The sequence below is a fragment of the Rhinoderma darwinii genome, chromosome 1 (assembly GCF_050947455.1).
Source record: "Rhinoderma darwinii isolate aRhiDar2 chromosome 1, aRhiDar2.hap1, whole genome shotgun sequence".
Lineage (NCBI taxonomy): Eukaryota > Metazoa > Chordata > Amphibia > Anura > Rhinodermatidae > Rhinoderma > Rhinoderma darwinii.
The window spans coordinates 646,716,761-646,743,224 of NC_134687.1; the positions used below are offsets into that span (position 1 = coordinate 646,716,761).

The window sequence follows — 26,464 nt, forward strand, 5'->3', positions numbered from 1 at the left end:
AAACTCTGCACACAAGTCACAAGGGGACATGTTGTTGTCTTCAGAATATTTTCATAGTGTAAACATAGGCTGCAATATCAAGCAATCAGATCTCCGCTATAATCTACTGTACACTAAATAGCTCTTCTGGCACATGTCTTCTGGTCGGTCTCCTTTAACCCCTTAACGACCGCCCACCGTCTTCTTACGGCAGGCAGTGCAGGTACTCCGTCTACAGCGACGTTGCTGTAGTAGAGGGGGTTTAGCGGCACCCTGATAATGTCTGCACTAAAAACCGACTGTAAGTATCAGCCATCAGGACCGGCCGATTTCCTCGTAACATTGTGACCGCTGTGACAGCCGATCACAGCGGTCACACGCTGTTACTGTATACAGAGTCGATGGGGAGTGTCTAAATGACCGCTCCTGCTCTAAGAACGAGCTGTTGCTACCAGCTCTGTTCTTAGAGCAGTGATCAGGAGCCAATAGTATTGGTTCCTGATCTTTTGCGTTCACTATGAGATCCATTCATAGTGATCAGTACAGTAAAATATAAGAAAAAATATGTATCTGTTTCTCCTCACTCCGTTCTAGCTGTGGAGAGAAACAGATACAAGTGTGTTAGTTTCCCATCACAAATTCACTTGTCTCTCACACACTGTTACAAAAAAAACCAATTTTTTTTCAGTATTTTATAGTATATAGTATATACATGTATATTTATTGTATATACTAAGAATCGTACTGTAAACTATTTTCAGTTAAGGGTACGCTGTTAGATGGCGTAGGGTGCTGGTCTGGGGTTGGGTTTATTGCTTGTGTTAGGCGTAGGGTTTAGGTTTGATTAAAAAATAAAGTTTAATTCCTTTAGTGTTCTTGGTTGATAAAAAAAAATTTAAACCACTTGTTCCATTTATTATTTGCGGTATAGACTGTATAATCATTATGGCTGCCAGAAGATACAGCGTTGAGGAAGCCTATCAGATGCTATGTTCAGCATCTGAAGTTGACCATTTACTTGAAAGCGACAGCGAAAGTGTCGCTTCAAGGGATTCTATTGAAATGAGACCCAGTACCGTTGATATGGGAGACGGCGCAGTTGCTACAACATCTGTTCAAAGTGCAGCCCCCTAAATTGCACAACCCCACCAAATCGATTTGGTGTGGGAACCTTCAAGTTTATTTTCTCCCACCATAAATGACTTTATTGCTACTCCTGGCATAAATCCCAATGTCAGTAACTTTTCACCACTAAATAATTTTAACGTTTTTATTACGGACCAAGGTTTGGAACATTTTGTGCAGGAAACAAATGTGCATGCCAGGCAGTACATTGCAAACAAGCCTTCATCACTTTATGCCAGGTTGTGGAATCCCACAAATGAAATGGAAATAAAAAAAATTCTGGGCCTCACCCTTAACATGGGAATTATAAAATAATTGGGCATCAATCCCTATACATGCCACCCCCATTTTTTTCTGGTATTATATCACGCAGCAGGTATGAAATACTTATGCGATTTCTCCACTTTAGTGACAACCTACAGGCACCCCCTTCCAGCGACAGAAGCAGTCACAAATTTTCTTAATTCTTCCTTTTTTAGGAGCATATACCCCTGAACAAAATTTAGCAGTGGATGAATTTCTAATGAATTTCAAAGGTCGTGTCTCATTCCGCCAATTCATACCCTCAAAAAGCGCAAAGTACGGGGTAAAGATCTATAAGTTATGTGAAAGCACTACTGGCTACATGTGTGCATTTAAGATCTACGAGGGTAAAGACAGTGAATTGAATCCACCAGGGTGCCCTCCTACTATTGGTACCACTGGTAAGATCGTGTGGTATTTAATGGGCCCTTTCCTACACAAGGGGTATCATATATACACTGACAGCTTTTATACCAGTGTGCCATTGTTTAGCGCCCTTCATAGTGCCAACACCGGAGCCTGTGGCACAATGCGCAGTAATCGCAAAGGTTTCCCACGTCAACTTGTAAATCAAAAACTACCAAATTGAGAAGATGCTGGCTTTAAAATTTTGTGACCGCAAGGATGTCTACATGGTCAGCACTGTCCATTCAAGTGCAACAGAAACTGTTAGAGAATGTGGGGCCTCTGCAGATAGACAAAAGCCTGTGTGTGTCATCGGCTATAACAAATTCATGGGTGGGGTAGATTTGTGCGACCAGATGTTACAACCTTACCTGGTTAAAAGGAAAACCGGAACATGGTATAAGAAAGTGGCAATATACCTCATCCAGGTAATGAGGCACAATGCATTTGTCCTTTACAAAAAAATCAGCGGGCAGGGCTACAGATTCTTTGAATTTCAGACCAATCTGCAGACCAGAGAGTAGTCCATGAGTCAGAGGATGTACGCCGACTTGTTGAAAAATTTTTTTTACTCCCCCCATCCCTTCACCACTGAACCAATAATACCCCAACAAACGGTGTCGGGTCTGCAGCAAACGAGGACAGCGAAGTGAATCACAATATTATTGTTCCGCTTGTCCTTCAAACCCTGGTCTATGCATAAGTCCCTGTTTTTTAATTTATCATACTATCACACATTACAAATTATTTTTTTTTTCTTGTGAATTATAAGTTAAAATGCAGGATTTATTTAAGATTTTATTTTTCTGTACACTTTTTTTTTTTTATTGAAGCAGCTCCGTTGTACGTTTTAGGAGAGGCCAAAATTTAGGATTCTTTTAGGGTTTCTTTTTTTATTACTTTTGGGAGGGAGGGAAGTCTACTTTTCTAGATTGAGTCATTTTGGTATCTAATCCAAAGTTATAGAAAGTGGAATACGGCCTGAAATTCATTCAAGATTAATTAAATTGTGCCCTGAAAGCTTTTTTTTTTTTCCTTTTCTGTTATGACTAAGTCCTGCCATAAATAGCTGTTGCTGACTGGGGATACGGCATCATTTTTCTTTTTTTTTTCTGAGGATTTCTAATAAGCGAGCTGTTCCTTATCAATACACTATGGGCTTTATTACAGTTTTGTTCCGGTTTTTGGTGAACCTTTTACACCCGACAATGCTTCTAGAACTACCGACGTTCATTTGGGGAGTAGTGGTTCTTCACTGTTCCTCTAGACGGTGTTGGACACTGCCCCTTTATATATTCTGCAGGTGATTAGTTGTTTTTCGCACATTTCAGTTCCTACCTTGCCGGGCAGGAGCCTATTATGGTGTACCGTGTTGCTTGGCACATTCGTCCCTTATATAGGGATTGATGGAGCTAAAGAGACGTTGTGTGACCAGTCACTTTGAATAATAAAGTAAGCCCTACAAGTGCTCTTCCAACCTGTGAACATGCTCGAGTTTTCCACATAGCTGAATACATCCTTCCTCCTTTTTTTGGATAAATTGCCATTTTTATATTTTTCCTCCAACGTAGTTTATTTTTCCCACTCTAACTTACTATATATCAGAGCGGGTTGATATACATAATGTCTTCGGACTGACACGATTGCAGGACAGCTGCTTTGTTAGCACAACATAGTCATAGGGTGTAGAAACTGTTAGGGACATATATTTCTCAATCTAGAAAAGTAGAATTCTCTCCTTTCCAACAAAAAGTTATAAAAACATTAAATCCACTTCACTCTTCCTTCTGTCTGTCCCCCAATAAAGAGTGTGCGGCATATTTCTATACTAAGGCATACAATAGTAATACCTTTTAAGGCGTACTTCACCAGTTTCATGCACTGTGTATGATAAATATGTCCTGAAAATGAACTATTTGAGGGGAAAAAACATAAAAATAATATATATACACTACCGTTCAAAAGTTTGGGGTCACCCAGACATTTTTGTGTTTTCCATGAAAACTCACACTTATATTTATCAAATGAGTTGCAAAATGACTAGAAAATATAGTCAAGACATTGACAAGGTTAGAAATATTGATTTTTATTTCAAATAATAATTTTCTCCTTCAAACTTTGCTTTCGTCAAAGAATGCTCCATTTGCAGCAATTCCAGCATTGCAGACCTTTGACATTCTAGCTGTTAATTTGCTGAGGTAATCGGGAGAAATTTCACCCCATGCTTCCAGAAGCCCCTCCCACAAGTTGGATTGGCTTGATGAGCACTTCTTGCGTACCATACGGTCAAGCTGCTCCCACAACTGCTCTATGGGGTTGAGATCTGGTGACTGCATTGGCCACTCCATTACAGATAGAATACCAGCTGCCTGCTTCGTCCCTAAATAGTTCTTGCATAATTTTTAGGTGTGCTTTGGGTCATTGTCCTGTTGTAGGATGAAATTGGCTCCAATCAAGCGCTGTCCACAGGGTATGGCATGGCGTTGCAAAATGGAGTGATAGCCTTCCTTATTCAAAATCCCTTTTACCTTGACCAAATCTCCCACTTTACCAGCACCAAAGCAACCCCAGACCATCAAATTACCTCCACCATGCTTGACAGATGGCGTCAGGTACTCTTCCAGCATCTTTTCAGTTGTTCTGCGTCTCACAAATGTTCTTCTGTGTGATCCAAACACCTCAAACTTCGATTCATCTGTCCATAACACTTTTTTCCAATCTTCCTCTGTCCGATGTCTGTGTGCTTTTGCCCATATTAATCTTTTCCTTTTATTAGCCAGTCTCAGATATGGCTTTTTCTTTGCCACTCTGCCCTGAAGGCCAGCATCCCGGAGTCGCCTCTTCACTGTAGACGTTGACACTGGCGTTTTGCGGGTACTATTTAATGAAGCTGCCAGTTGAGGACCTGTGAGGCATCTATTTCTCAAACTAGAGACTCTAATGTACTTGTCTTGTTGCCCAGTTGTGCAGCGGGGCCTCCCACTTCTCTTTCTACTCTGGTTAGAGCCTGTTTGTGCTGTCCTGTGAAGGGAGTAGTACACACCGTTGTAGGAAATCTTCAGTTTCTTGGCAATTTCTGGCATGGAATAGCCTTCATTTCTAAGAACAAGAATAGACTGTCGAGTTTCACATGAAAGCTCTCTTTTTCTAGCCATTTTGAGAGTTTAATCGAACCCACAAATGTAATGCTCCAGATTCTCAACTAGCTCAAAGGAAGGTCAGTTTTATAGCTCCTCTAAACAGCAAAACTGTTTACAGCGGTGCTAACATAATTGCACAAGGGTTTTCAAGTGTTTTCTAATCATCCATTAGCCTTCTAACACAGTTTGCAAACACAATGTACCATTAGAACACTGAAGTGATGGCTGCTGGAAATGGGCCTCTATACACCTATGTAGATATTGCATTAAAAACAAGACGTTTGCAGCTATGATCGTCATTTAGCACATTAACAATGTATAGAGTGTATTTCTGATTAATTTAATGTTATCTTCATTGTAAAAAAACAGTGCTTTTCTTGCAAAAATAAGGAAATTTCTAAGTGACCCTAAACTTTTGAACGGTAGTGTATATATATTTTTTATAATGCCCATACTCAATAAAGGGCCCGGAAACTTGCGGATTTCCGGAGGGGTCCATTTTTTGGGCCTGGCATAAAAACTATTTGGATTCCAGGTGTAGCGTCCATCGCCACGGGCCGTCAGGGGCCACTCCTGATGCTCGCAGCCAGGAGACGCCAGCGCTCACTTCCTCTCCGGTCCGCTGTTTTCCATAGGTCTGCTAGAGTCACTCGATCTGCTACCACTCAGGCTGGTAGGCTGAGGAGTGGGACAGCCTATCGCAGCCTGGCCAGACGGTTCTAGCTCCCACCCTTGATCTACTTATACCTTCATTTGCTGCTTGTCCTTTGCCTGTGATTCTCCTGTTTCCTGGCTCTGCTGTTTCTGCTGTTACCATTGACCTCTGCTTTTTTTATTGACCCTGGCTTGACTGACTATTCTCCTGCTCTGCATTTGTTATCGCTTACACTCCTGGTTTGACTCGGCTCGTCCACTTCTCTGTTGCTCGCGGTGTTTCCGTGGACAACTGCCCCATTTCCCTTGCTTCTGTGTACCCTGTCTTGTCTGTCGTGCACATATTCAGCGTAGGGACCGTCGCCCAGTTGTACACCGTCTCCTAGGACGGGCTGTGCAAATAGGCAGGGACTGAGTGGCGGGTAGATTAGGGCTCACCTGTCTGTCTCTTTATCCTGACATTACAGCGGGACTTTGTATTTCTGGGGTTCCCTGTTGTTTGGCTAGCTGCCTGCCCGGTACAGTCTAGTGGGTCCACAAACCCACAAACCGTGACAGTACGTTGAGGACATGGACCCCACTGGTCAACCTGAGACCTTGACGACACAAGCCATGCTGGCCGAGATGCAAGACCTCCAGTCACGGCAAGACAAACTCCTCCTGTCGGTGAACGCCATTGCCCATCGGCTGATTGCTCAAACCACCCATTCCTGCTGTTCCTCCTGCTACACTTCCTGTCTGTACCAGTACCGATCCCCTGTGCTTCTTGCCGCTACCTCCACGCTATGACGGAGACCCAAGGACCTGCAGGGGATTTTTGAATGAGTGCTAGATCCACTTCAGACTACAAGCCAGGTCCTTCTCTTTGGATGACGTCAGGATCGCCTTCATCATCTCTTTCCTTACTGGCAAAGCCCTGGCATGGGCTAATCCTCTGTGGGAACATCAGGGACCAGAGACCCTTGACTTGCAGTGCTTCTTACAGACCTTCCGTTCGATCTTTGAGGAACCTGGGATAGTTTATTGAGCTGCTGCATCCCTGCTGACCCTACACCAGGGAGACCTCTGCGTGGGTGAGTATGCTATTCAGTTCCGTATCCAGGCTGCTTTGTTAACCTGGAACAACGAGGCTTTGGTGGCCACATTTTGGCAGGGACTGTCTTCGGGGATTAAGGACGAACTGGATGCTCACGATCTGCCATCTACCCTGGACGATCTTATCCTACTTGTCAGCCGGGTTGACATGGGGATTTGGGAGTGTTCCCAAGAGGTTCTCCGGGAGAGAGAACGTCCTAGGCTGGATTCTACTTTCCAGCAATCCTCAGTCGTCCCACCAGAAGATACTATGCAGATGAACCGTGTCAAATTGTCTATCCAGGAGAAACAACGCAGACGCACTTCTGGACATTGTCTGTATTGCGGCCTCGGAGGCCATATTGTGTGCGTCTCTGGCCCCAGAGACCAGAGAAACCCCATTGCCTAGGATTGGTTGGAGAGACAACCCTAGGTGTTACGGTACCTAAAAAAGCATTCTGTTCCAAGCTGACTATTCCTGTGACCATAGTATCTGGCGAGAGGACGCGTCGGGTTTCTGCCTATCTTGACTCTGGGTCTGCTGCAATCTTCATCCAGAAAGAGCTGGTGGATAATCTTCAGTTGCCCACAGTTCCCCTAGAGACATCCTTGGCTGTTGCCTCAGTTAATGGACTGCCTCTGCCTGATCCCATCGTTTCTAAAACCAAGCTGTTGAAGCTCCAGGTTGGAGTCCTTCAGTCTGAACTAATTTCTTTCCTTGTTTAGCCCAAGGCCATCAATCCTATTCTGCTGAGCCTGCCTTGGCTTTGACTACATGCCCCAGTCCTGGACTGGAATTCTGGAGATGTTCTCCAATGGGGCTCCAAGTACCTTGGTCGTTGTCTGTTGCAGATCCATTCTGTCCAGTCTCCTCTACCTCAGTCATTGCTCAGTTTGCAGATGTCTTCAGCAAAAGGGAAGCTGAGACACTGCCTCCACATCGGACTTATGACTGCCCCATTGAACTGGTTCCAAATGCCTCTCTCCCCCGTGGCCGAGTATAGCCTCTCTCCTTGCCAGAGTCTCTATCCATGTCGGCCTATATCAAGGAGAATTTGGAGAGGGGTTTCATGCGAAAGTCTTCCTCCCTGGTCGGGGCTGGGTTCTTCTTTGTTAAAAAGGACGGATCCCTTCGACCCTGCATTGACTACAGTGGTCTCAACCAGATCACGGTCAAGAACAAATACCCGTTGCCACTTATATCCGAGCTGTATGATCGCATACGAGGAGCCAAAACATTTTCTAAGCTAAACCTGCGGGGGGCTTATAACCTAAACCGGATTCGCCAGGGTCACAAATGGAAGACGGCATTTAACACCCGTGACGGGCACTACGAATACCTGGTAATGCCCTTCGGACTGTGTAACGCTCCTGCAGTGTTTCAGGAATTTGTTAATGATATATTCCGAGATCTCCTCTATATCTATGTTTTTGTTTATATAGATGCTATTTTGATTTTCTCCCCAGATCGACGACTCATCGGAGGCATGTCCATCAAGTCCTACTACGATTAAGGGAGAATAGGTTATATTCCAAGCTGTAGAAGTGCATCTTTGAGGGGAGTTCTCTGTCCTTCCTTGGCTCTATCATCTCTGATCAAGGTCTCAAGATGGATCCTGAGAAAGGGAGAGCTAACCTGGAGTGGCCACATCCTCAAGGTCTGAGGTCCATACAGCGTTTCCTGGGATTCGCCAATTTCTACTGGCAGTTTATCCCAAACTTCTCATCACTGACATCTCCTATTTCCACCCTTACCAAGAAGGGTGTGAACGCCAAGGTGTGGACCCCAGAGGCAGAGTCCGTATTTATTAGTCTCAAGAAAGCCTTCACTTCAGCCTCGATCCTCCATCATCCTGACATATCTCGACAGTTTTCTTTGGAGGTGGACGTCTCTTCTGTTGGTACAGGTGCACTTCTGTTCCAGAGGAGCTCCAAAGGAAAGGCAGTAGTATGTGGTTACTACTTGAGACTTTTTTCTTTTGCAGAGCGCAATTACTCTATTGGGGATCGGGAGCTACTGGCCATCAAATTAGCTCTGGATTAGTGGAGACATCTGCTGGAGGGCGCAGCTCACCCCATCCTGATCTACACCGACCACAAGAACCTCACCTACCTTCAGTCCGCTCAACAATTAAATCCCCGTCAAGCCAGGTGGTCGCTGTTCTTCACTCATTTCCAATTTGTGCTCCACTACTATCCCGCTGACAAGAATGTGAGGGCCAATGCCCTTTCCAGGTCATTTGAGACGGATGACACGGTGGAGTCTCTTCAAACTATCATAAACCCGTCCTGCTTTATCACTGGCAATCCTTTGCAGGTTAGAGACATCCCTCCGGGGAGGACTCTTGTTCGATTAGTAGACGGGAGAACTTCGATGCCCCTGCTCTCGTTAAGAAGTTCCTCTGTCGCTCTGGTCCCAAGAAGAGGGGGCGTAAGAGGGGGGATACTGTAGCGTCCAGGCCGCGGGCCGTCAGGTCCACTCACCTCCTGACGCCCTCAGCCATGGATCTGTGAGCGCTAGTCCCCATCTCCTTCCCAGAAGACACCAGCGCTCACTTCCGCTCCGGTCCGCTGTGCCCCGTAGGGTGTGCGTGCACCCTCATACCCGCTCTTAAAGGGCCAGCACGCACATGTAGGAAATCATCATCATCAACACCACACATGATTTCCTGGACTATAAGAGGGCCCCAGCCCGTCTGATCCTTGCCTGAGCATTGTTAGTAATTCCCAAGTCTGTCTTGCAAATGGTCCCTTAGTGTTTCCCGTTCCAGTTATTACCCGTGCCCTGTTACCTGTTCCTGTATCCCGTGCTGTGTTCTTGCTCCTGTGCCTACTAGTAGTAGTCGTGTCTACTGCATCTGTTTCATCCGCCACGTCCTGTGTCATCTGCCACGTCCAGAGGGATTCGCCACGTCTGGCGCAACCTGCGGCATCTGTGTCATCCGCCACGTCTGGCGTTACCTGCTGCACCCATCTCCATCAGTGCCAGAGCTGTGGCGACTGTCTGGACTATCCAGGTACCCTTGTGTGGGACTTTATATTGCTGGGGTTCCCTGTTGTTTGGCCAGCTGCCTCCCCGCTATGGCAGTACGGCCTAATGGGTCCATAAACCGTGGCAGCGGGCAATAAATTGCTCTGCATAGATGTTTGTTTGTGCCACCATCAAATTTACAAGGTCATCAGTGAAGAACAGTTGGAAAAACTTAATTTCACTGAAACCTGCAGTATCTACATTGATGCCTGGAGTCGCAGTAAATTCAGGCACCTGGGGCACAAAATTATCTGCGGGGATCCATGTGGAGTCAGCTGTACTGGGCTGCGATTGTGCACTAATGACGCTTACCCTTGGACGCCTATGTGGCGGTTTACCAGTAGATGAGTCACTAGATGAAGAAGACACTTAAAATGTCACCTCATCCCCACTACCAGAATCAGATTCCTCAAAGAGCATGGCACATGCCTCTTCAGCTGTATACAGCCACTTTAGACAATTTTTTTCTTTTCTTCAGTAACCTTGATGTAAAACTTTTTTTTGTGTTTTCAATTTTTTGAATTCCCTAAGCCTAAAGTAAATTTTCCATGTCACTGAGAAGTTAGTAACAAGTTTCACAGGTTTTAAAATAAACGTAAAGCATTTATTTTTATTTTTTTATTTATAGAACCAGGGGCGTAGCTATAGGGGTCGCAGCGGTCGCAACTGCGACCGGGCCTCCAGCTAGGGGGGGCCCGCAGGCCCCCCTCAGCACAGTAGTGCTACAATGATTCCTCTGCATTGCTGGGTCCCTGCTGGGGTACAAAAGAAACCCAGCAATGTATTTTAAAGCATTGGTGGCAGCTCAGCGGTGAAATAGTCATTGCACGGAGGGGGAAGACCCTTGCCCGCCCACTGTGCCAATAAGCTCGCTTCTAGCTGTTTCCCTCTTCCTCGTGGCCTGTGTGTGTGCTGTCTCCTCCCAGGAATTCTGACTCCTGCTGCTCTCTGACCCCACACCCGATGTATGTAAGTAACTGCTTGTAATGCAGCTATTAACCCCTTCACTGTGTATGTCTGTCATGCTGAGCAGTCACACTTCAGGGCTGACTGTTTAGCATAACAGACAAAGTATATCTATCCATCCAATGTATCTCTCTCTCTCTCTCTCTCTCTCTCTCTCTATTATCTCTCTATTATCTCTCTCTCTCTCTCTCTATTATCTCTCTCTCTCATCTCTCTATTATCTCTCTCTCTCTATTATCTCTCTCTCTCTCTCTCTCTCTCTCTATTATCTCTCTCTCTCTATTATCTCTCTCTCTCTATTATCTCTCTCTCTATCTTCTCTATCTCTTATCCAATCGCGGTGTGTCGGCGATTCACAGAGTGAACAAGTGACCGGAATGAAGGGGAAGCAATGCTCGTACGACAGCTTTTTTTATCTTGAATAACATGGTTAATGAGGGTTGTGTGGGGGCGACAATTACAAAGGCGGTAGTAATAAAGTTTAAAAAAAATCCAAATATACAGAAAAAATATTTTATTGAAATAAAAAAAAAACACAGAACCCTCATTAACCATTTTATTGGGAATAAAAAAACGGCACCATCAAAACAGTCCAACATCCGAACCTGTAAAAAAACACAAACCCAAAAATAATTTGTAACACATAAAAAAGCAAAACAATTCTTAGACTTACGTTTCCGGGGTCCAGCGCTAGAGCCGCAATGTCAGCGAATGGGCCCTGTATCTAAGCCTATCATGTGTGATACTGCCTGCTTAGCCAATGTATCTAATCCTATCAATATCTATATGGTCGTAGTTCTATAGATATGCTGTCTATATATATATATATATATATATATATATATATATTGTCCCTGATATTTTAAGACCCTAGTGACGCCCGTGGCTGCTAGTGTTGCATCATTGAGTCACTTAGGAGACCCATGAAAGCTGCGGACCGTTGACCATGAGAAGAAATTTGGGGGGCCAAAGAAGAACTTTTGCACCAGGGCCCATGAGCCTTTAGCTATGCCCCTGTATAGAACATTAACTAATTCCCTAAAACCAATGTATTTATTTCATCTATCTACAAAAACTCCCTGGTAACAGGTGACAAACTCAGGTGGATGGCGTTAAGGTAAAGGGGGTTTGGTATGTGCCACAGATTTGTCACAATTAGGTGCAGAATACAGGAGGGTATCGATGCGACAATGAAGGGGTGAATTTATTTTACACCCACTTTTCACACGTCACTGAGCAGTGATATTCAGGGATCACAGATGATACTGGTGGCACAGAGTGCTGATGAGGCTGATTGGTGCCAATCAGACACAGGAGGATAGCTAGGCAATGACGGCGATAATTTTTTTAACTTATTTTTTTTTACTTTATACGCTGGACAGTAACAGGCGTCTTGGTGCACAGAGGGCTGGATGAGGCACAAGAAGCTGGATGAGGCACCGTAGGCTGCTATAGGTGCCAATTAGGCACAAAACGCTGGTATACGGAACAGGAGGGTGGTGATGGGGTAATAACGGGATTGATTTTTTTTCGTTTTTGCGCTGGGCAGTGAAACGTTGGCACACGAGGCTGGATGCGGCACACCAGGCTGCTAGTATTATGATGGGGCACCAAGGATACTGTGACGCAGGTGGCTGGTGATGGACACCTATATAGGGCACAGGACACCGATATAGGACATAGGACACCTGTATAGAGTACAGGACAGGTGTATAGGGCACAGTAGAATGGCTGCTGGGTGATCCATGGGTTAATTTATACTGAATTTATACTGTATTATAAATTATATGTTCAGTAGCAATGGCTCCTTCTCTGATCGCTTCCCTGACAGAAGTGAAGCGGTCAGAGACGGAGACTACACTAAACTCCCCCCTCCAACTGTCATAATAAACTATGATTGGTCCATCTGCACAGATGGATCAATCACGGCGATCGCCAGCTGAGTACTGATGTGATTGGTCCTCGGCCGGCATCCTCAGTTACTAGGCTATCTTGGACAGCTGTCTTTTCTAAACTCCCACTGCACCAGGATGTGCGGCGGGAGTTTAAATCGTTCCAAATGTCATACTAAGCTGTGATTGGTCCATCTGCACTGATGGACCAATCACAGCGATTGCCAGCCGAGGATTACTGTGATTGGCCCCCGGCCGGCATCCACAGTTGCTAGGCTGTCTCGGACAGCCGTCTCTTTTAAACTCCAGCCGCACATCCCTATGCGGCAGAAGTTTAAAGCGATGACGTAACTGTACGTGGGAATGCAGCAACAGACCGCATCCCATCACGTACAGTTATGTGAAATTGCGGGAAGGGGTTAATAATGCTTTGAGGGTCTCCCAGTAAAGAATTGGATCATCCCAACGTTGCCCATTATTCTGGTAAAATTCCTCTATCCAACTAGTCATTGACCTAATAAAGTTTTATTGCTTAATGCCGCTGCAGAAAACCGCCACTTGTTCCAGACAGTCTTATGGCTTCTATGAAAACCCCTACTGTGATCTGATAATGTAATAGCATAGATGTGTGCTGACCTAAGCCTGGCTAGAAAAGATTTGGTAACAAATATATAATCTAACCTTGAAAATATGTTGTGTTCCCGAGTATTCCCGATCCACTAGATGTTGGATTCTCCAAGTATTCTTCAGTGAAGTGTGATCTAATTTTTAACAGTGCTGTTTCCCTCTTATCATATCCACCTATAGGATGTCTATCCTCATTGATCACCATGACATCATTAACCCCTTCCCCCTGCTTGCATTCTGGGCCCTAATGTCCAAGCCATTTTTTACATTTTTCCATTGTCACATTCGAAGAGCTATAACTTTTTTTATTTTTGCGTCGGCATAGCTGTATAAGGTCTTGTTTTTTGCGGGACGACTTGCAGTTTTTATTGGTACCATTTGAGAGTAGATGCGACTTTTTGATCACTTTTTATCACATTTTTTTAAAGTCAGGATTAACAGAAAACAGCAATTTTTCCATTGTTTTTTATTTTATTTTTTTACGGCGTTCACAGTGCGGGTTAAATAATGTAACAGCTTTATAGTCGGGGTCGTTACGGACGCGGCGATACCAAATATGTGTAACTTTTTTGCTTTATTGTAGTTTTTTTTAATAGTAAAGCATTTTGTAAGGGGGATAAGTGGGTTTTTCATTTTTTTTTTTCACTTTTTTTTAAAATTAACTTTATTCAACTTTTTTTACTTTTATACTAGTCCCACTAGGGGACTTCACTATCCTCTGATCGCTATTATAATACACTGCAATACTTTTGTATTGCAGTGTATTACTGCCTGTCCGTTTAAAACGGACAGGCATCTGCTAGGTCATGCCTGCGGCATGATCTAGCAGGCATTCACTCCAGGCAGACCTGGGGGCCTTTATTAGACCCCCGGCTGCCATTGGAGACACAGACACTCGGCGATCGTATCACCGGGTGTCGGTGGGGGAGAGAGGGAACTCCCTCCCTCTCTCTAAAACCATTCAGATGCGGTGCACGCTATTGTAAACCGCATCTGAAGGGTTAAACGGGTGAGATCGCTACTAATATCGATCTCACCCGGCAGAGCAGGGACGCCCCCAGCCCTCAGCTGCCTCTGGCAGCTGAGAGCAGGGAGATTTGACGGCTCCCTGCTCTGTTTACTTTATTCTACAGCGCCGTGGAATAGCGGCGCTGTAGAATAAAGCCCATTAATGACAGCCGAGAAAAGGCTAATTGGCGGTCATTAAGGGGTTTAAATCCCCCCTACTATATTATTTAGTGATTTATCATTAGATATAGTTAACTTCCCAAAAAATAATTTCTATGTTTTATTCGGCGAATAATCACTGTAAGTAGTGAAGAATAAATTCCCTACTTTCATTAACGCCCTCACCCATCTACCCTCTGTGTCATTATCGCTTTTTATTAAATTTCCATCAAAGCGTTCACTTATCAAAATTGCTACTCCCGCCTTTCTCCCAATGAGGTTTCTATCCTCTTTCCCCGCACCACAAAGCCAACCTCCCGCTCCAATAACAAGCTGTGTTTATAGACAGAGATATAGTAAGATAACATATTTATAGGAAGATTCTTTAACCCCTTCCCGACATCCGCCGTATATATACCGCGCAACGGGAAACGGTCATCCGTGCTAATTGCACCGTGACAAAGTAAAGATGGCTGCTGTCCATGACAGCAGGCCATCTCTACTACTCGCCCAGGGTGCCGTTTTGGCCCCCCCGCATCGGCGATCGCTGCTATTGGCCAGTCAATTCTGACCGGCCAATAGCAGGGATTTTTGTTAAAACTGCGCCCTGGAGACAGTTAGACAGTGTCTAAGACAACACCCATCGCCACCAACGTCACCTAGGGAGGTGGCAGTGATGCCACCTCTAGGAGCGATCTGATTGGTCGGTCTGTATCGACCGACCAATCAGTGCACCAGGCAGTGTTGTGAACATCGACACTGCTCTGCACGCCGCCATTCCAGTTTGAGGCAGCGTGCAGAGCGGTTGAGAGAGTGTCTGCTGCGGATTTTCTGGAATTTGTAGTGCGTCCTGCACTACTGTGTATAAAATAAGAAAGCCCTTTTGCTGCTTCTGTCTGATCACCTTTATTTTTTTATTTTTTTGTGATCAGACAGATTTTTTTTGGCCCTGTCTCTGTCCTTGGGCCTGTCCCTGCCCTTGGGCCTGTCCCTGTCCCAATCCACCCCCTCCCTGTCCGAGTCCTGTGCCCACTGAGCGCTGATCAGTGACCGCCATCACTGATCAGCATCTGTGCTCAATTTTTGGCGCAGGATTTATTTTTTTTTTAATTTGCACTATCTCCCTGAGTGCGCCCTGCGGCCACGAAGTGCTGGTTAGTGACCGCCATCACTGATCAGCATCCGTGTTTTTTTTTTTTTCCCGCAGGTTCTTTCTTTGTGCCTTTTTTTCACCCACACCAATTACCTGTGTGGGTCCTGTGACCGCTGAGCGCTGATCAGTGACCGCCATCACTGATCGGCATTTGTGCTCAACTTTTGGTCCAGGAATTTTTTGTTTTTGTCATTTTTTTCCAATTATAAATTTGCACCATCTATCTGTGTGCACCCTGCGGCTACAGACTGCTGATTAGTTATCAGCATCTGTGGTAATTTTTTTACGCAGGTCTTTTTAGGTCTTTTTTTTCACCCGCAGCTTTCCATAGTGTGCGTAGCAAGTTAGTTAGACTACAGGTTTTTTTTAGTAATAGATAGCGTCAGTTACTGACGGACGTTCAGTTGTTTTTTTACTGACGTTCGTCCAGTAAATTTTTAGAACCTAGTTTTACTGTAGCACGTTAGATAGACTACAGGTTTTTTTTAGTAATAGATAGCGTCAGTTACTGACGGACGTTCAGTTGTTTTTTTCTAACTGACGATCGTACAGTAAATTCTATTCTTTTTTTTTTTTCCTTTTCTTCTCTTCTTTCTTATCTTCTAATTTCTGTTCACTATACACGTGTAAAAACAACACACATGCACACACCCCCCTGTGTAAAAATAAAAGTTGATTACACATGTAAAAACACCACACAACCCCCTGTAATAAATCAAAATGTCTCAATCGTCCAGAAGGATGTATTCAGTCGAGGAGGCATACGCCATCATTGCCTCTGACACTGAGTCGGCCAGCGAGGGAGAGGAGGAATATGCCCCACTCCTTTTAGTTTCCTCCTCCAGTGATGAGGAACCCCCCCAAAGGCGACCCAGGAGAGCAGCTGAGCCAACCCCAATGATTGATTCCGTGTGGACTCCACTCCCTGAAAATTATGAGCCTCAATTTCCTGATTTTATAGGCAGCTCAGGAATTCAGTTTGAGACTGAAGGCCTCACAGAAATGGACTTTTTCAAGGTCTTTTTCTCTGAGGAGTTTGTTAATTTAATGGTGGCCCAGACTAATCTGTACGCCCAACAATTTTTAACCCAAAACCCCACTTCATCATTTGTTAGGTGGACCCCAGTAGATGCAGCGGTGATGATGACATTTTGGGGCCTTGTGCTGCATATGGGACTAGTGAGGAAGCCAGAGGTTAGGTAATACTGGAGTGCGGATATTTTGTACAACACCCCAATTTACCGCATGGCCATGACCCGGACTCGCTTTGAACCCATTTTAAAATTCTTGCATTATAATGATAATGCACAGTGCCCGCCCCAGAACGACCCCACATTTGACCGTCTTTTTAAAATCAGGCCACTCATTGATCATTTCTCCACAAAATTTTCACAAGTGCACACCCCCGATAAATATATTTCCATAGACGAGTCCCTTGTTCATTTTAAGGGGAGGCTTAATACCGGCCCAATAAGAGGGCAAGGTATGGAATTAAATTGTACAAAATGCGTGAGAATACATCTGGGTATACACACAGGTTTAGGGTTTACAAAGGGAAGGACTCTATTATTGAACCCCCAGAATGCCCCCCCGTCCTGGGAGTTAGTGGGGAAAATAGTGTGGGATTTGATGCACCCATTGCTGGACAAGGGTTATGACCTTTACGTCGATAACTTCTATACCAGCATCCCACTATTTAAGTGCCTTTCTGCCAGAAGTACTGTAGCATGCGGTACTGTGCGCAAAAATCAGATAGGCCTCCCTAAAACACTGCTTAGCCAAAGCCTCAGAAGGGGTGAGAGCAGGCAACTATGCAGCGAGAACATGCTGTTCGTCAAATATAAGGACAAGAGGGATGTCCTTATATTGACCACAATTGATGGCAGCGGCAGCACCCCTGTCCCTGAACGAGGTACCACCACAGTGACCCAGAAGCCAAATTGCATCCTGGGCTACAATATGTACATGGGCGGGGTTGAGCTCTCTGATCAAGTACTGAAGCCTTATAGTGCCCTACGGAAAACAAAGACATGGTACAAAAAGCTGGCCGTGCACATTGTACAGATGGCAATGTATAATGCTTACGTACTATCCCGATGTGCAGGCCGGACAGGGACATTCCTTAACTTCCAAGAGGTGGTGATCAAGGCACTTCTATTTGGGAACGAGGCAGGGGAGAGCCCAAGCACATCTGCTGGTAGCGATACTCCACGCATTGTACCAGGGCAACATTTCCCCAATGAAGTGCCCCAAATTTCGAAGAAGAGAAGGACACAAAAAAGGTGCAGAGTGTGTTCCAAAAGGGGAATAAGAAAAGACACTATTTACCACTGTGAAACCTGGCCCGAAAAACCAGGCCTGTGTATCAAGGATTGCTTCAAAGAGTACCATACATCCATAAATTAGTAATTTCATGATTCATTAACCCCTTTATTATGCCAAAAGCAACATTGCGTCCACACACATATCCAGCTAAATCCTAGTCAAATGGCGCTTCTGAGCCCTGCAGTGTGTCCAAACAGCTGTTTATGACCATATGTGGGGTATTGTTTTACTCGGGAGAAATTGCTTTACAAATGTTGTGGAGCTTTTTCTCCTTTAGTCCTCGTGGAAATGAGAAAAAATTAGCTAAACCTACATTTTCTTTGAAAAAATGTAGATTTTCATTTTCACTGCCTAATTCCAGAAATGTCTGCAAAAAAACTGTGGGGTCAAAATGCTCACTATACCCCTAGATAATTTCCTCAAGGGGTGTAGTTTCCAAAATGGGGTCGCTTGTGGGGGGTTTCCACTGTTTTGGCCCCTCAGGGGTTTTGCAAATGCGACATGGCCTCTGCAAACTATTCCTGCTAAATTTGAGCTCCAAAAGCCAAATGGCGCTCTTTCCCTTCTGAGCCCTGCTGTGTGTCCAAACAGCCGTTTATGACCACATGTGGGGTATTGTTTTACTCGGGAGAAATTGCTTTACAAATTTGGTGGAGATTTTTCTCCTTTAGTCCTCGTAGAAATGAGAAAAAATAAGCTAAACCTACATTTTCTTTGAAAAAATGTAGATTTTCATGTACACTGCCTACTTCCAATTGTTTCTGCAAAAAATCTGTTGGGTCAAAAGGCTCACTATACCCCTAGATAATTTCCTCAAGGGGTGTAGTTTCCAAAATGGGGTCGCTTGTGGGGGGTTTCCACTGTTTTGGCCCCTCAGGGGTTTTGCAAATGCGACATGGCCTCTGCAAACTATTCCTGCTAAATTTGAGCTCCAAAAGCCAAATGGCGCTCTTTCCCTTCTGAGCCCTGCTGTGTGTCCAAACAGCCGTTTATGACCACATGTGGGGTATTGTTTTACTCTGGAGAAATTGCTTTACAAATTTGGTGGAGATTTTTCTCCTTTAGTCCTCGTAGAAATGAGAAAAAATAAGCTAAACCTACATTTTCTTTGAAAAAATGTAGATTTTCATTTTCACTGCCTACTTCCAAAAATTTCTGAAAATAACCAGTGGGGTCAAAATACTCACAATACCCCTAGATCATTTCCTCAAGGGGTGTAGTTTCCAAAATAGTGCCGCTTGTGGGGGTTTCCACTGTTTTGGCACCGCAAGAGCCCTGCAAATTTGACATGGTGCCTAAAATATATTCTAATAAAAAGGAGGCCCCAAAATCCACTAGGTGCTTCTTTACTTCTGAGGCCGGTGCTTCAGTCCATAAGCACACCAGGGCCACATGTGGGATATTTCCTAAATCTGCAGAACCTGGGCAACAAATATTCAGCTGCGTTTCTCTGGTAAAGCCTTCTGTGTTACAAAAAAAAAAGGGATTAAAAATGAATTTCTGCAAAAAAAAATGAAATTTGTAAATATCACCTCTACTTTGCTTTAATTCCTGCGCAATGTCTAAAGGGTTAAGAAACTTTCTAAATGCTGTTTTGAATACTTTGAGGGGTGCAGTTTTTAAAATGGGGTGACTTATTGGCATTTCTAATATCTAAGGACCTCAAATCCACTTCACAACTGAAATGGCACCTGTAAAAATAGCATTTTGAAATTTTCTTGAAAATGTGAGAAATTGCTGCTAAAGTTCTAAGCCTTGTAACGTCCTAGAAAAATAAAATGATGTTCAAAAAACGCTGCTAAACTAAAGTAGACATATGGGGGATGTTAATTAGCAAAATTTTTGTGTGGTATAACTGCCTGTCTTACAAGCAGATACATTTAAATTGAGAAAAATGCTAATTTTTGCAATTTTTTGCTAAATTGTGGTGTTTTTCACAATTAAATACTGAATGTATCGGGCAGATTTTGCCAGTAACATAAAGTCCAATGTGTCACGAGAAAACAAACTCAGAATCGCTTGGATATGTAAAAGCATTGCGGAGTTATTACCACATAAAGTGAAACATGTCAGATTTGAAAAATGAGGCTCTGTCAGGAAGGTCAAAAGTACCCATAGAGGGAAGGGGTTAAGAATGCTCATGCAGTTTTCTCTTTTCTTCCATTCTTCTTCCTTCCTTCCTTCCTACTATGATTCTTTGAAGATCTTTACATTGATGTACACTTTTCTTCAATCCATTTTGCTTCTTTTACTGGATCTTCAAAGGTTTTAACTGTCCCATCTTCTTGAAATATTCTTAAGATTGCTGGGTTCATTAAAGCGAACTGTATCTTGTTTTGTTTTAGTTTTGCACAACTTGTTGAGAACAATCCTCTTTTACTGCTCACCTCTGCCGAATGATCAAAAAATATAAGAATTTTATTGTTGTCCAGCCGTAATTCATTTTGTTTTCTGCAAACCCTCACCGACTCGTTCTTATCAATATAGTCCAAAATCTTGGTCTTGTATTCTCCTCTTCCCTTGGTTTTACACCCAGCCTGTGGGCTCATTCTACTTTTATTTCCCCCGGTAATTCCAGTCATTCATGATTTTCTTTCGAGATCACTCCTCTCAGAATAGGATTCTGAAATGCCAAATATTCATATATTGTTCCTGCTAGAATGATTTTCTAAATCTGAGAGTTTATATCTCAATGTTCCATTCTCTTTTTTCAGTTCCGAAACCGAGCCATGAAGCTCTGCCATTTCATCCTCCATTGCAGAAAATCTATCTTCAAATTGATCCATCTGGTCCGTATGCTTCCGAGTGTCCTCTCCCACTGTTTTTAATAACTGTGTTACAGCATTGTCCACTGTCTCTAATAAGAGGCATCAACTGCTCTGTCACTGCCCTTGTGATCTCCTTAATATTCGTTTGGAAAGTTGTAAGGCTTCATGCACACGACCATGCCTATAATTAAGACCAGTAATTACGGGAATGGCCGGCCGTGGACAGCTGGCCGTACTCCCATTATAAAGTATAGGAGCACAGTCCGTAAAATAAAAAAATAGGACATGTCCTATTTTTTTTTTGTCAGGTTTCTACGGCACAGACACCTTCCCGTAGACATACGGGAAGGTGTCCGTCGGCCAGAGAAATGAATGGGACCGTAATTACGGCTCGTAATTACGGGCGATTTTACGGTTGTGTGCATGGGGTCTTAAATTATGACTTATAGAAGAATGATGAGCAGAAAAATAGCAATGTCATATCGGGTATCGGCGCCAGGCTCCGAAGATGAAGAACGAATTCTCTGGTTTGGTTGTTCAAGGTACTCTTTTATTGGAACGACAACGCATTTCTGGATAAGACCGGTCCCTTCGTCAGGTCTGTAACAGTGTTTGCACGTGCAAGGTGCTTATTTATGGAATGAAAGAACCGGGAAAAACCCGGTGCAGAGCAGTTGGTTTTACACATTTATAATTACAAAGCCTATTGCAGGATTGAAACCCCCATATGGCTTGATACATTCAAAACTTACACAGTTTGCATGAACAGTATATGTCATCCACAATTTTGACAGTTAACAGTATACATTTGTTTGATCTCTTGGAGTATGGTTTATCCTAGAGTTATTATGTTGTACTGTATTTGATTGTCATGCAAATTTCTATTTGGATAATGATTATTCGAAAATTGATAAAAAGTAATAAAACAATGCTTGTTATAGTGGGTACACTTGACAAGTTGTTAGTACTGTATTCCGTACTTTTATTATTTAAAAATGAACTTGTGTCAGTTTCGTGCTGATCCCTCATACATCCCATCCATATGATTTAAAATGTATAATTTTATCAAATGTCTTTGCACATGAATAAAAGCTATTCCACATGTTCAAGGACAGCATTAATATTTGGACAGAAGGTTAAAAACAAAAAAAATAATATATATATATATATAATAAAAATAAAATTAAATAAATGATGCAGACCTGTTTATCATACGGTGTGTACTATAAAGGTTTCTTTATATCAGTACTACTATATTTATTAAAATGGATTCATGCATTTTTGTATGCTCATTTCTCGTAGAAGCTTATATTCAAAACTTGTAGTGCAAATATGTTCCGTTGCATTCGTCCAGCAGAAATATATACTCATATGGAAATATATTCTTCCACAATTCAGTTGAATTGCGATGAAAAAATGAAAGAACAACTGAGTAGGGGTGCATACCTACTGGTAATATGGATTCATTTTCGTAGGTGATATATTCCATGAAATTATTTAGATATATTGTGTCGATCCCTCAAAATGTTAGTTTGAGGGAGAATTAGGGTATGTTCACACGACAGCGTCCATAACGGCCGAAATTACGGGGCTGTTTTCAGGAGAAAACAGCCCCGTCATTTCAGCCGTAAAGGCATGTGCAGGCGCTTGAACGCCGCGTCCATTACGGACGTAACTGGAGCTGGTTTTCCATGGAGTCCATGGAAAACGGCTCCATTTACGTCTGAAGAAGTCACATGACACTTTGGCGCGGGCGTCTATTTACACGCCGTCTTTTGACAGCGACGCGTAAATATACGCCTCGTGTGAACAGACAAACGTCAGCCCATTGCTTTCAATGGGCAGATGTTTGTCAACGCTATCGAGGCGCATTTTTGGACATAATTCGAGGCGTAAAACGCCCGAATTACGTCCGTAAATAAGCCGTGTGAACATTCCCTTAGACGGAAATCCAAAATTGTGTATATATCAATGAGAGAAAAAAGAAAATACATTTTTGTGAAATATAAATGCAGATGTTATATGCATCGTGGTTTGAGCATTCTTTATCTAAAATATTCCACTAATTCGTTATATAGTAGAATCTGTACAAAAGAAACACTATGTTTAGTTTTTTTTACTGTTCTTCATTGGGGAAATTACACACACATGAATGGTTTAGATTTCCTTAGTGTAATGAGAGTTGTAATTTAGTTTATTTTCTATATGGTTCTAAAGAAAAACTTTCTGTACAGTGGAACCTATCTTGTCTGATCTTATCGGGCATTCTAGTGAGGGGTATCCGTTCCCTTTATAGAAATATGACTGGAGAAAATATATAATAATGATTTCTAGTTATCATTAGTATTTTCAATGGTTTTCGTTTAGACCATCGGGGTCAAACTGTGGTAAATCCAGTAAGCCTCCCGGTTTTTTAACCCCTTTAGGACACAGCCTGTTTTGGCCTTGTGGACACAGCCTATTTTTTCAAATCTGACATGTGTCACTTTATGTGGTAATAACTCCGGAATGCTTTTACCTATCCAAGCGATTCTGAGATTGTTTTCTCGTGACATATTGTACTTTATGTTAGTGAAAAAATTTGGTCGATAAATTCAATATTTATTTGTGAAAAACTTCACATTTTAGCAAAAATTTGCAAAAATTAGCATTTTTCTAAATTTAAATGTATTTGCTTGTGAAACAGATAGTAATACCACACAAAATAGTTACTAGTTAACATCCCCCATATGTCTACTTTATGTTTGCATCATTTTTTTTCACGTACTTTTATTTTTCTAGGACGTTACGAGGCTTAGAACTTTAGCAGCAATTTCTCATATTTTCAATAAAATTTCAATAGGCCATTTTTACATGGATCAGTTCAGTTCTGAAGTGGCTTTGAGGGCCTTATATATTAGAAAGTCCCCATAAATCACCCCATTTTGAAAACTGTACCCCTCAAGGAATTTTAAAACCACATTCAGAAAATATTTTAACCCTTTAGGCGTTTCACAGGAATTAAGGCAAAGTAGAGGTGAAATTTACAAATTTCATTTTTTTTGCCGAAATTCATTTGTAATAAAAAAAAATCTGTAACACAGAAGGTTTTACCAGGGAAACGCAACTCAATATTTATTGCCCAGATTCTGCAGATTTTAGAAATATCCAACATGTGGCCCTAGTGTCCTAATGGACTGAAACACAGGCCTCAGAAGCAAAGGAGCAGCTAGTGGATTTTGGGGCCTCCTTTTTTTAGGAATATATTTTAGGCACCATGTCAGGTTTGAGGAGGTCTTGTGGTACCTAAACAGCCGAACCCCCCCCCCCCAAAGTGACCCCATTTTGGAAACTACACCCCTCAAGGCATTTTTCTAGGGGTATAGTTAGCATATTGACCCCACAGTTTTTTTGCAGAATTTAGTGGAATTAGTCTGTGAAGATGAAAATCACCTATTTTTCTGTGGAAACATAGAATTTTTTCATTTTTACAAGGAATAAAGGAGAAAAAGCACCCCAAAATTTGTAAAGCAATTTCTCCCGATTACGGCAATACCCCATATGTGGTCGTAAACTGATGTTTGGGCCCACAGCAGGGCTCAGAAGGGAGGGAGCGCCTTTTGGATTTTGGAGCGCAGATTTTGCTGGATTGGTTTTCAGTGCCATGTTGGGTTTGCAACGCCCCGGAGGGACCAAAACAGTGGAAACCCGCCAAAAGTGACCCCATTTTGGAATCTACACCCCTCAAGGAATTTTTTTGGTGGTATAGTGAGCATTTTGGCCCCTCAGGATCTTTTTTAGAGCTAGGGTGACCAAAAAACAGCGATTTTGGCGCTTTAAAATCTTTATTTATTGCAGCGTTTACTGTGCGCAATAAATTACGTTTTCATTTATTTTGCCGGTCGGTACGATTATGCCGATACCATATGTGTATAGTTTTTTTTACGTTTTGCAGCGTTTGCACAATAAAATTAAGTTTCTATAAAATTATTTATTTTCTGAGACACGCTATTCTGAGCCGTAACTTTTTTATTTTTTCGTCAAAAAAGCTGTGGGAGGTATTGTTTTGTGCGGGACGGGTTGTAGTTTTTATTGGTACCATTTTGGGGTAAATGCGACTTTTTGATCACTTTTTATTCTATATCTTGGGAGGGGTGGTGACCAAAAAATAGCGATGCTGACAGTTTTACGTTTATTTTGTTTGCGGCGTTCACCGTGCGGAAAAATTAACATTATAGTTTCATAGATTGGGTCGTTACGACCGCGGCGATACCAAATATGTGTACTTTTTTTTAACGTTTTCATTTTTTCCCTATAATAAATGACTTATTATAGGAAAACAAAACCTTTTATTTTTACACTTTTATAAAACATTTTTATTAACTTTTCTTTTACTTTTTACACTTTCTTTTTTTGACCTGCAGCTCTGATCGCTGCTAGAATACATTACACTACCTAGGTAGTGTAACGTATTCCAACTATCAGTGTGACGTCACAGTCACTCTGACAGTTGGTCTACGAGGATCAGCAGAGGCTGATCCTCATAGGCTGACATACATGGCAGACCTGGGGGCCGTTGTCTGGCCCCCGGGTGCCATCACAAGCATCAGAAGCCCCCACGATTGCATGGGGGCTGCTGATGCGCTACATGCGGAGATCGCAATCGAGCCCCGCATGTAACGGGTTAATTGCCGAAATCGGCGGCGATGAGCCGCTGATCGGCAACACTGGAGAGTGTCAGCTGTCGGGGACAGCTGATCTCCAAGTTCCCGATGCACACTGTGCATCGGGAACGGCACAGTGACTTTCTGTCACTCTGACAGGAAGCCTATCAGGACCAGCCGAAGGTTGGTCCTGATGGGCTTCCGTCCATGGCAGACCCGGAAGCCATTGTTTGGCTTCCGTTTGCCATACTAGCTATCAGCAGACCCCGCGATTTCGGACGGGGTTCTGCCGATATGTTAGAAACCCCTAAAATTCGGCGATTGCACCCGATCGCCGAATTTAAGGGGTTAATGCGCCAAAATCAGCGGCAAAGGACCGCTGGCCGGCAAGAGGGGAGTGTCAGCTGTCGGCGACAGCTGACCTCCTGGTTCCCGGTGCACACTGTCGCCGACAGTGTGCACCGGGATTAACTCAGTAACTACGTCCTCGTGCGGGAAGTAACTTCCCGCAACGACGGACAGTTACGTCCTGGTGCGGATAGGGGTTAAACGGGAGAATCTGTTATTGTTGGTATATGTTCTAATGGTGTAACTGTTACTGCAAAAACTCCCTCGTGTTGGTAATGGAGGTGTCTGGATACGCTGTGTTTTCTAAAATGATTATTGGTATTTGATCTGTGTTTATTAATTCTAGTTCTAAGGGGCTGTATGGTCCTACCTACATATTGGAGGCCACTTGTACACTCCAATAGGTATATCACATAGTTCGAAGCACAATTCATGAATTGTTTTATTGGAAAGATTTCTTTTGTGATGTTACATGTTGTTGTAGTCTTTCTATGGCTTATGGTGTCACAACATTGGCACCTAGCCGTATTGCATCTATAAGCGCCTACTATTTTTTCATGAAATTTGTTGCGGATTTGGTAGTGATTTATTTTAATCGACTAAGAGCGACCATATTTTTTATGCTACGTCCTTTCCTGTATGTAAAGCCTGGTCTTCCAGGTATGATCATTTTCAGGACCGGGTCGCTCCATAAGATGTTCCTATGCTTTTCCAAGATGGTCCTTAAAGTCTTATGTCCACTATTGAAATCAGTGATGAAATTATGTTTGCGTCTATTAGCCTATGAAATGTCTGGTGTTTGGGTTTGTGCAAGAGGGTTTTTTTGTGTAGTGGTTACGGATGATAGGTAAGTTTTTTTTTTTG

The 26,464-nt window shown here is 43.1% G+C and overlaps 2 protein-coding genes across 2 annotated transcripts in view; both read left to right on the forward strand.

Moving 5' to 3' along the window:
• Positions 1 to 21,738, forward strand: part of LOC142671627 (uncharacterized) — a 31,974-nt gene extending 10,236 nt beyond the window's left edge. The window contains exon 5 of the mRNA XM_075847160.1: positions 20,556 to 21,738. Coding sequence (XP_075703275.1) covers positions 20,556 to 20,800 — 245 coding nt within the window. The 3' untranslated portion in view covers positions 20,801 to 21,738. The remainder of the gene's footprint in view (positions 1 to 20,555) is intronic.
• The window catches only part of LOC142697472 (oocyte zinc finger protein XlCOF29-like), a 288,092-nt gene that overhangs the window by 21,702 nt on the left and 239,926 nt on the right, over positions 1 to 26,464 (forward strand). The gene's annotated exons all lie outside the window — the stretch shown is intronic.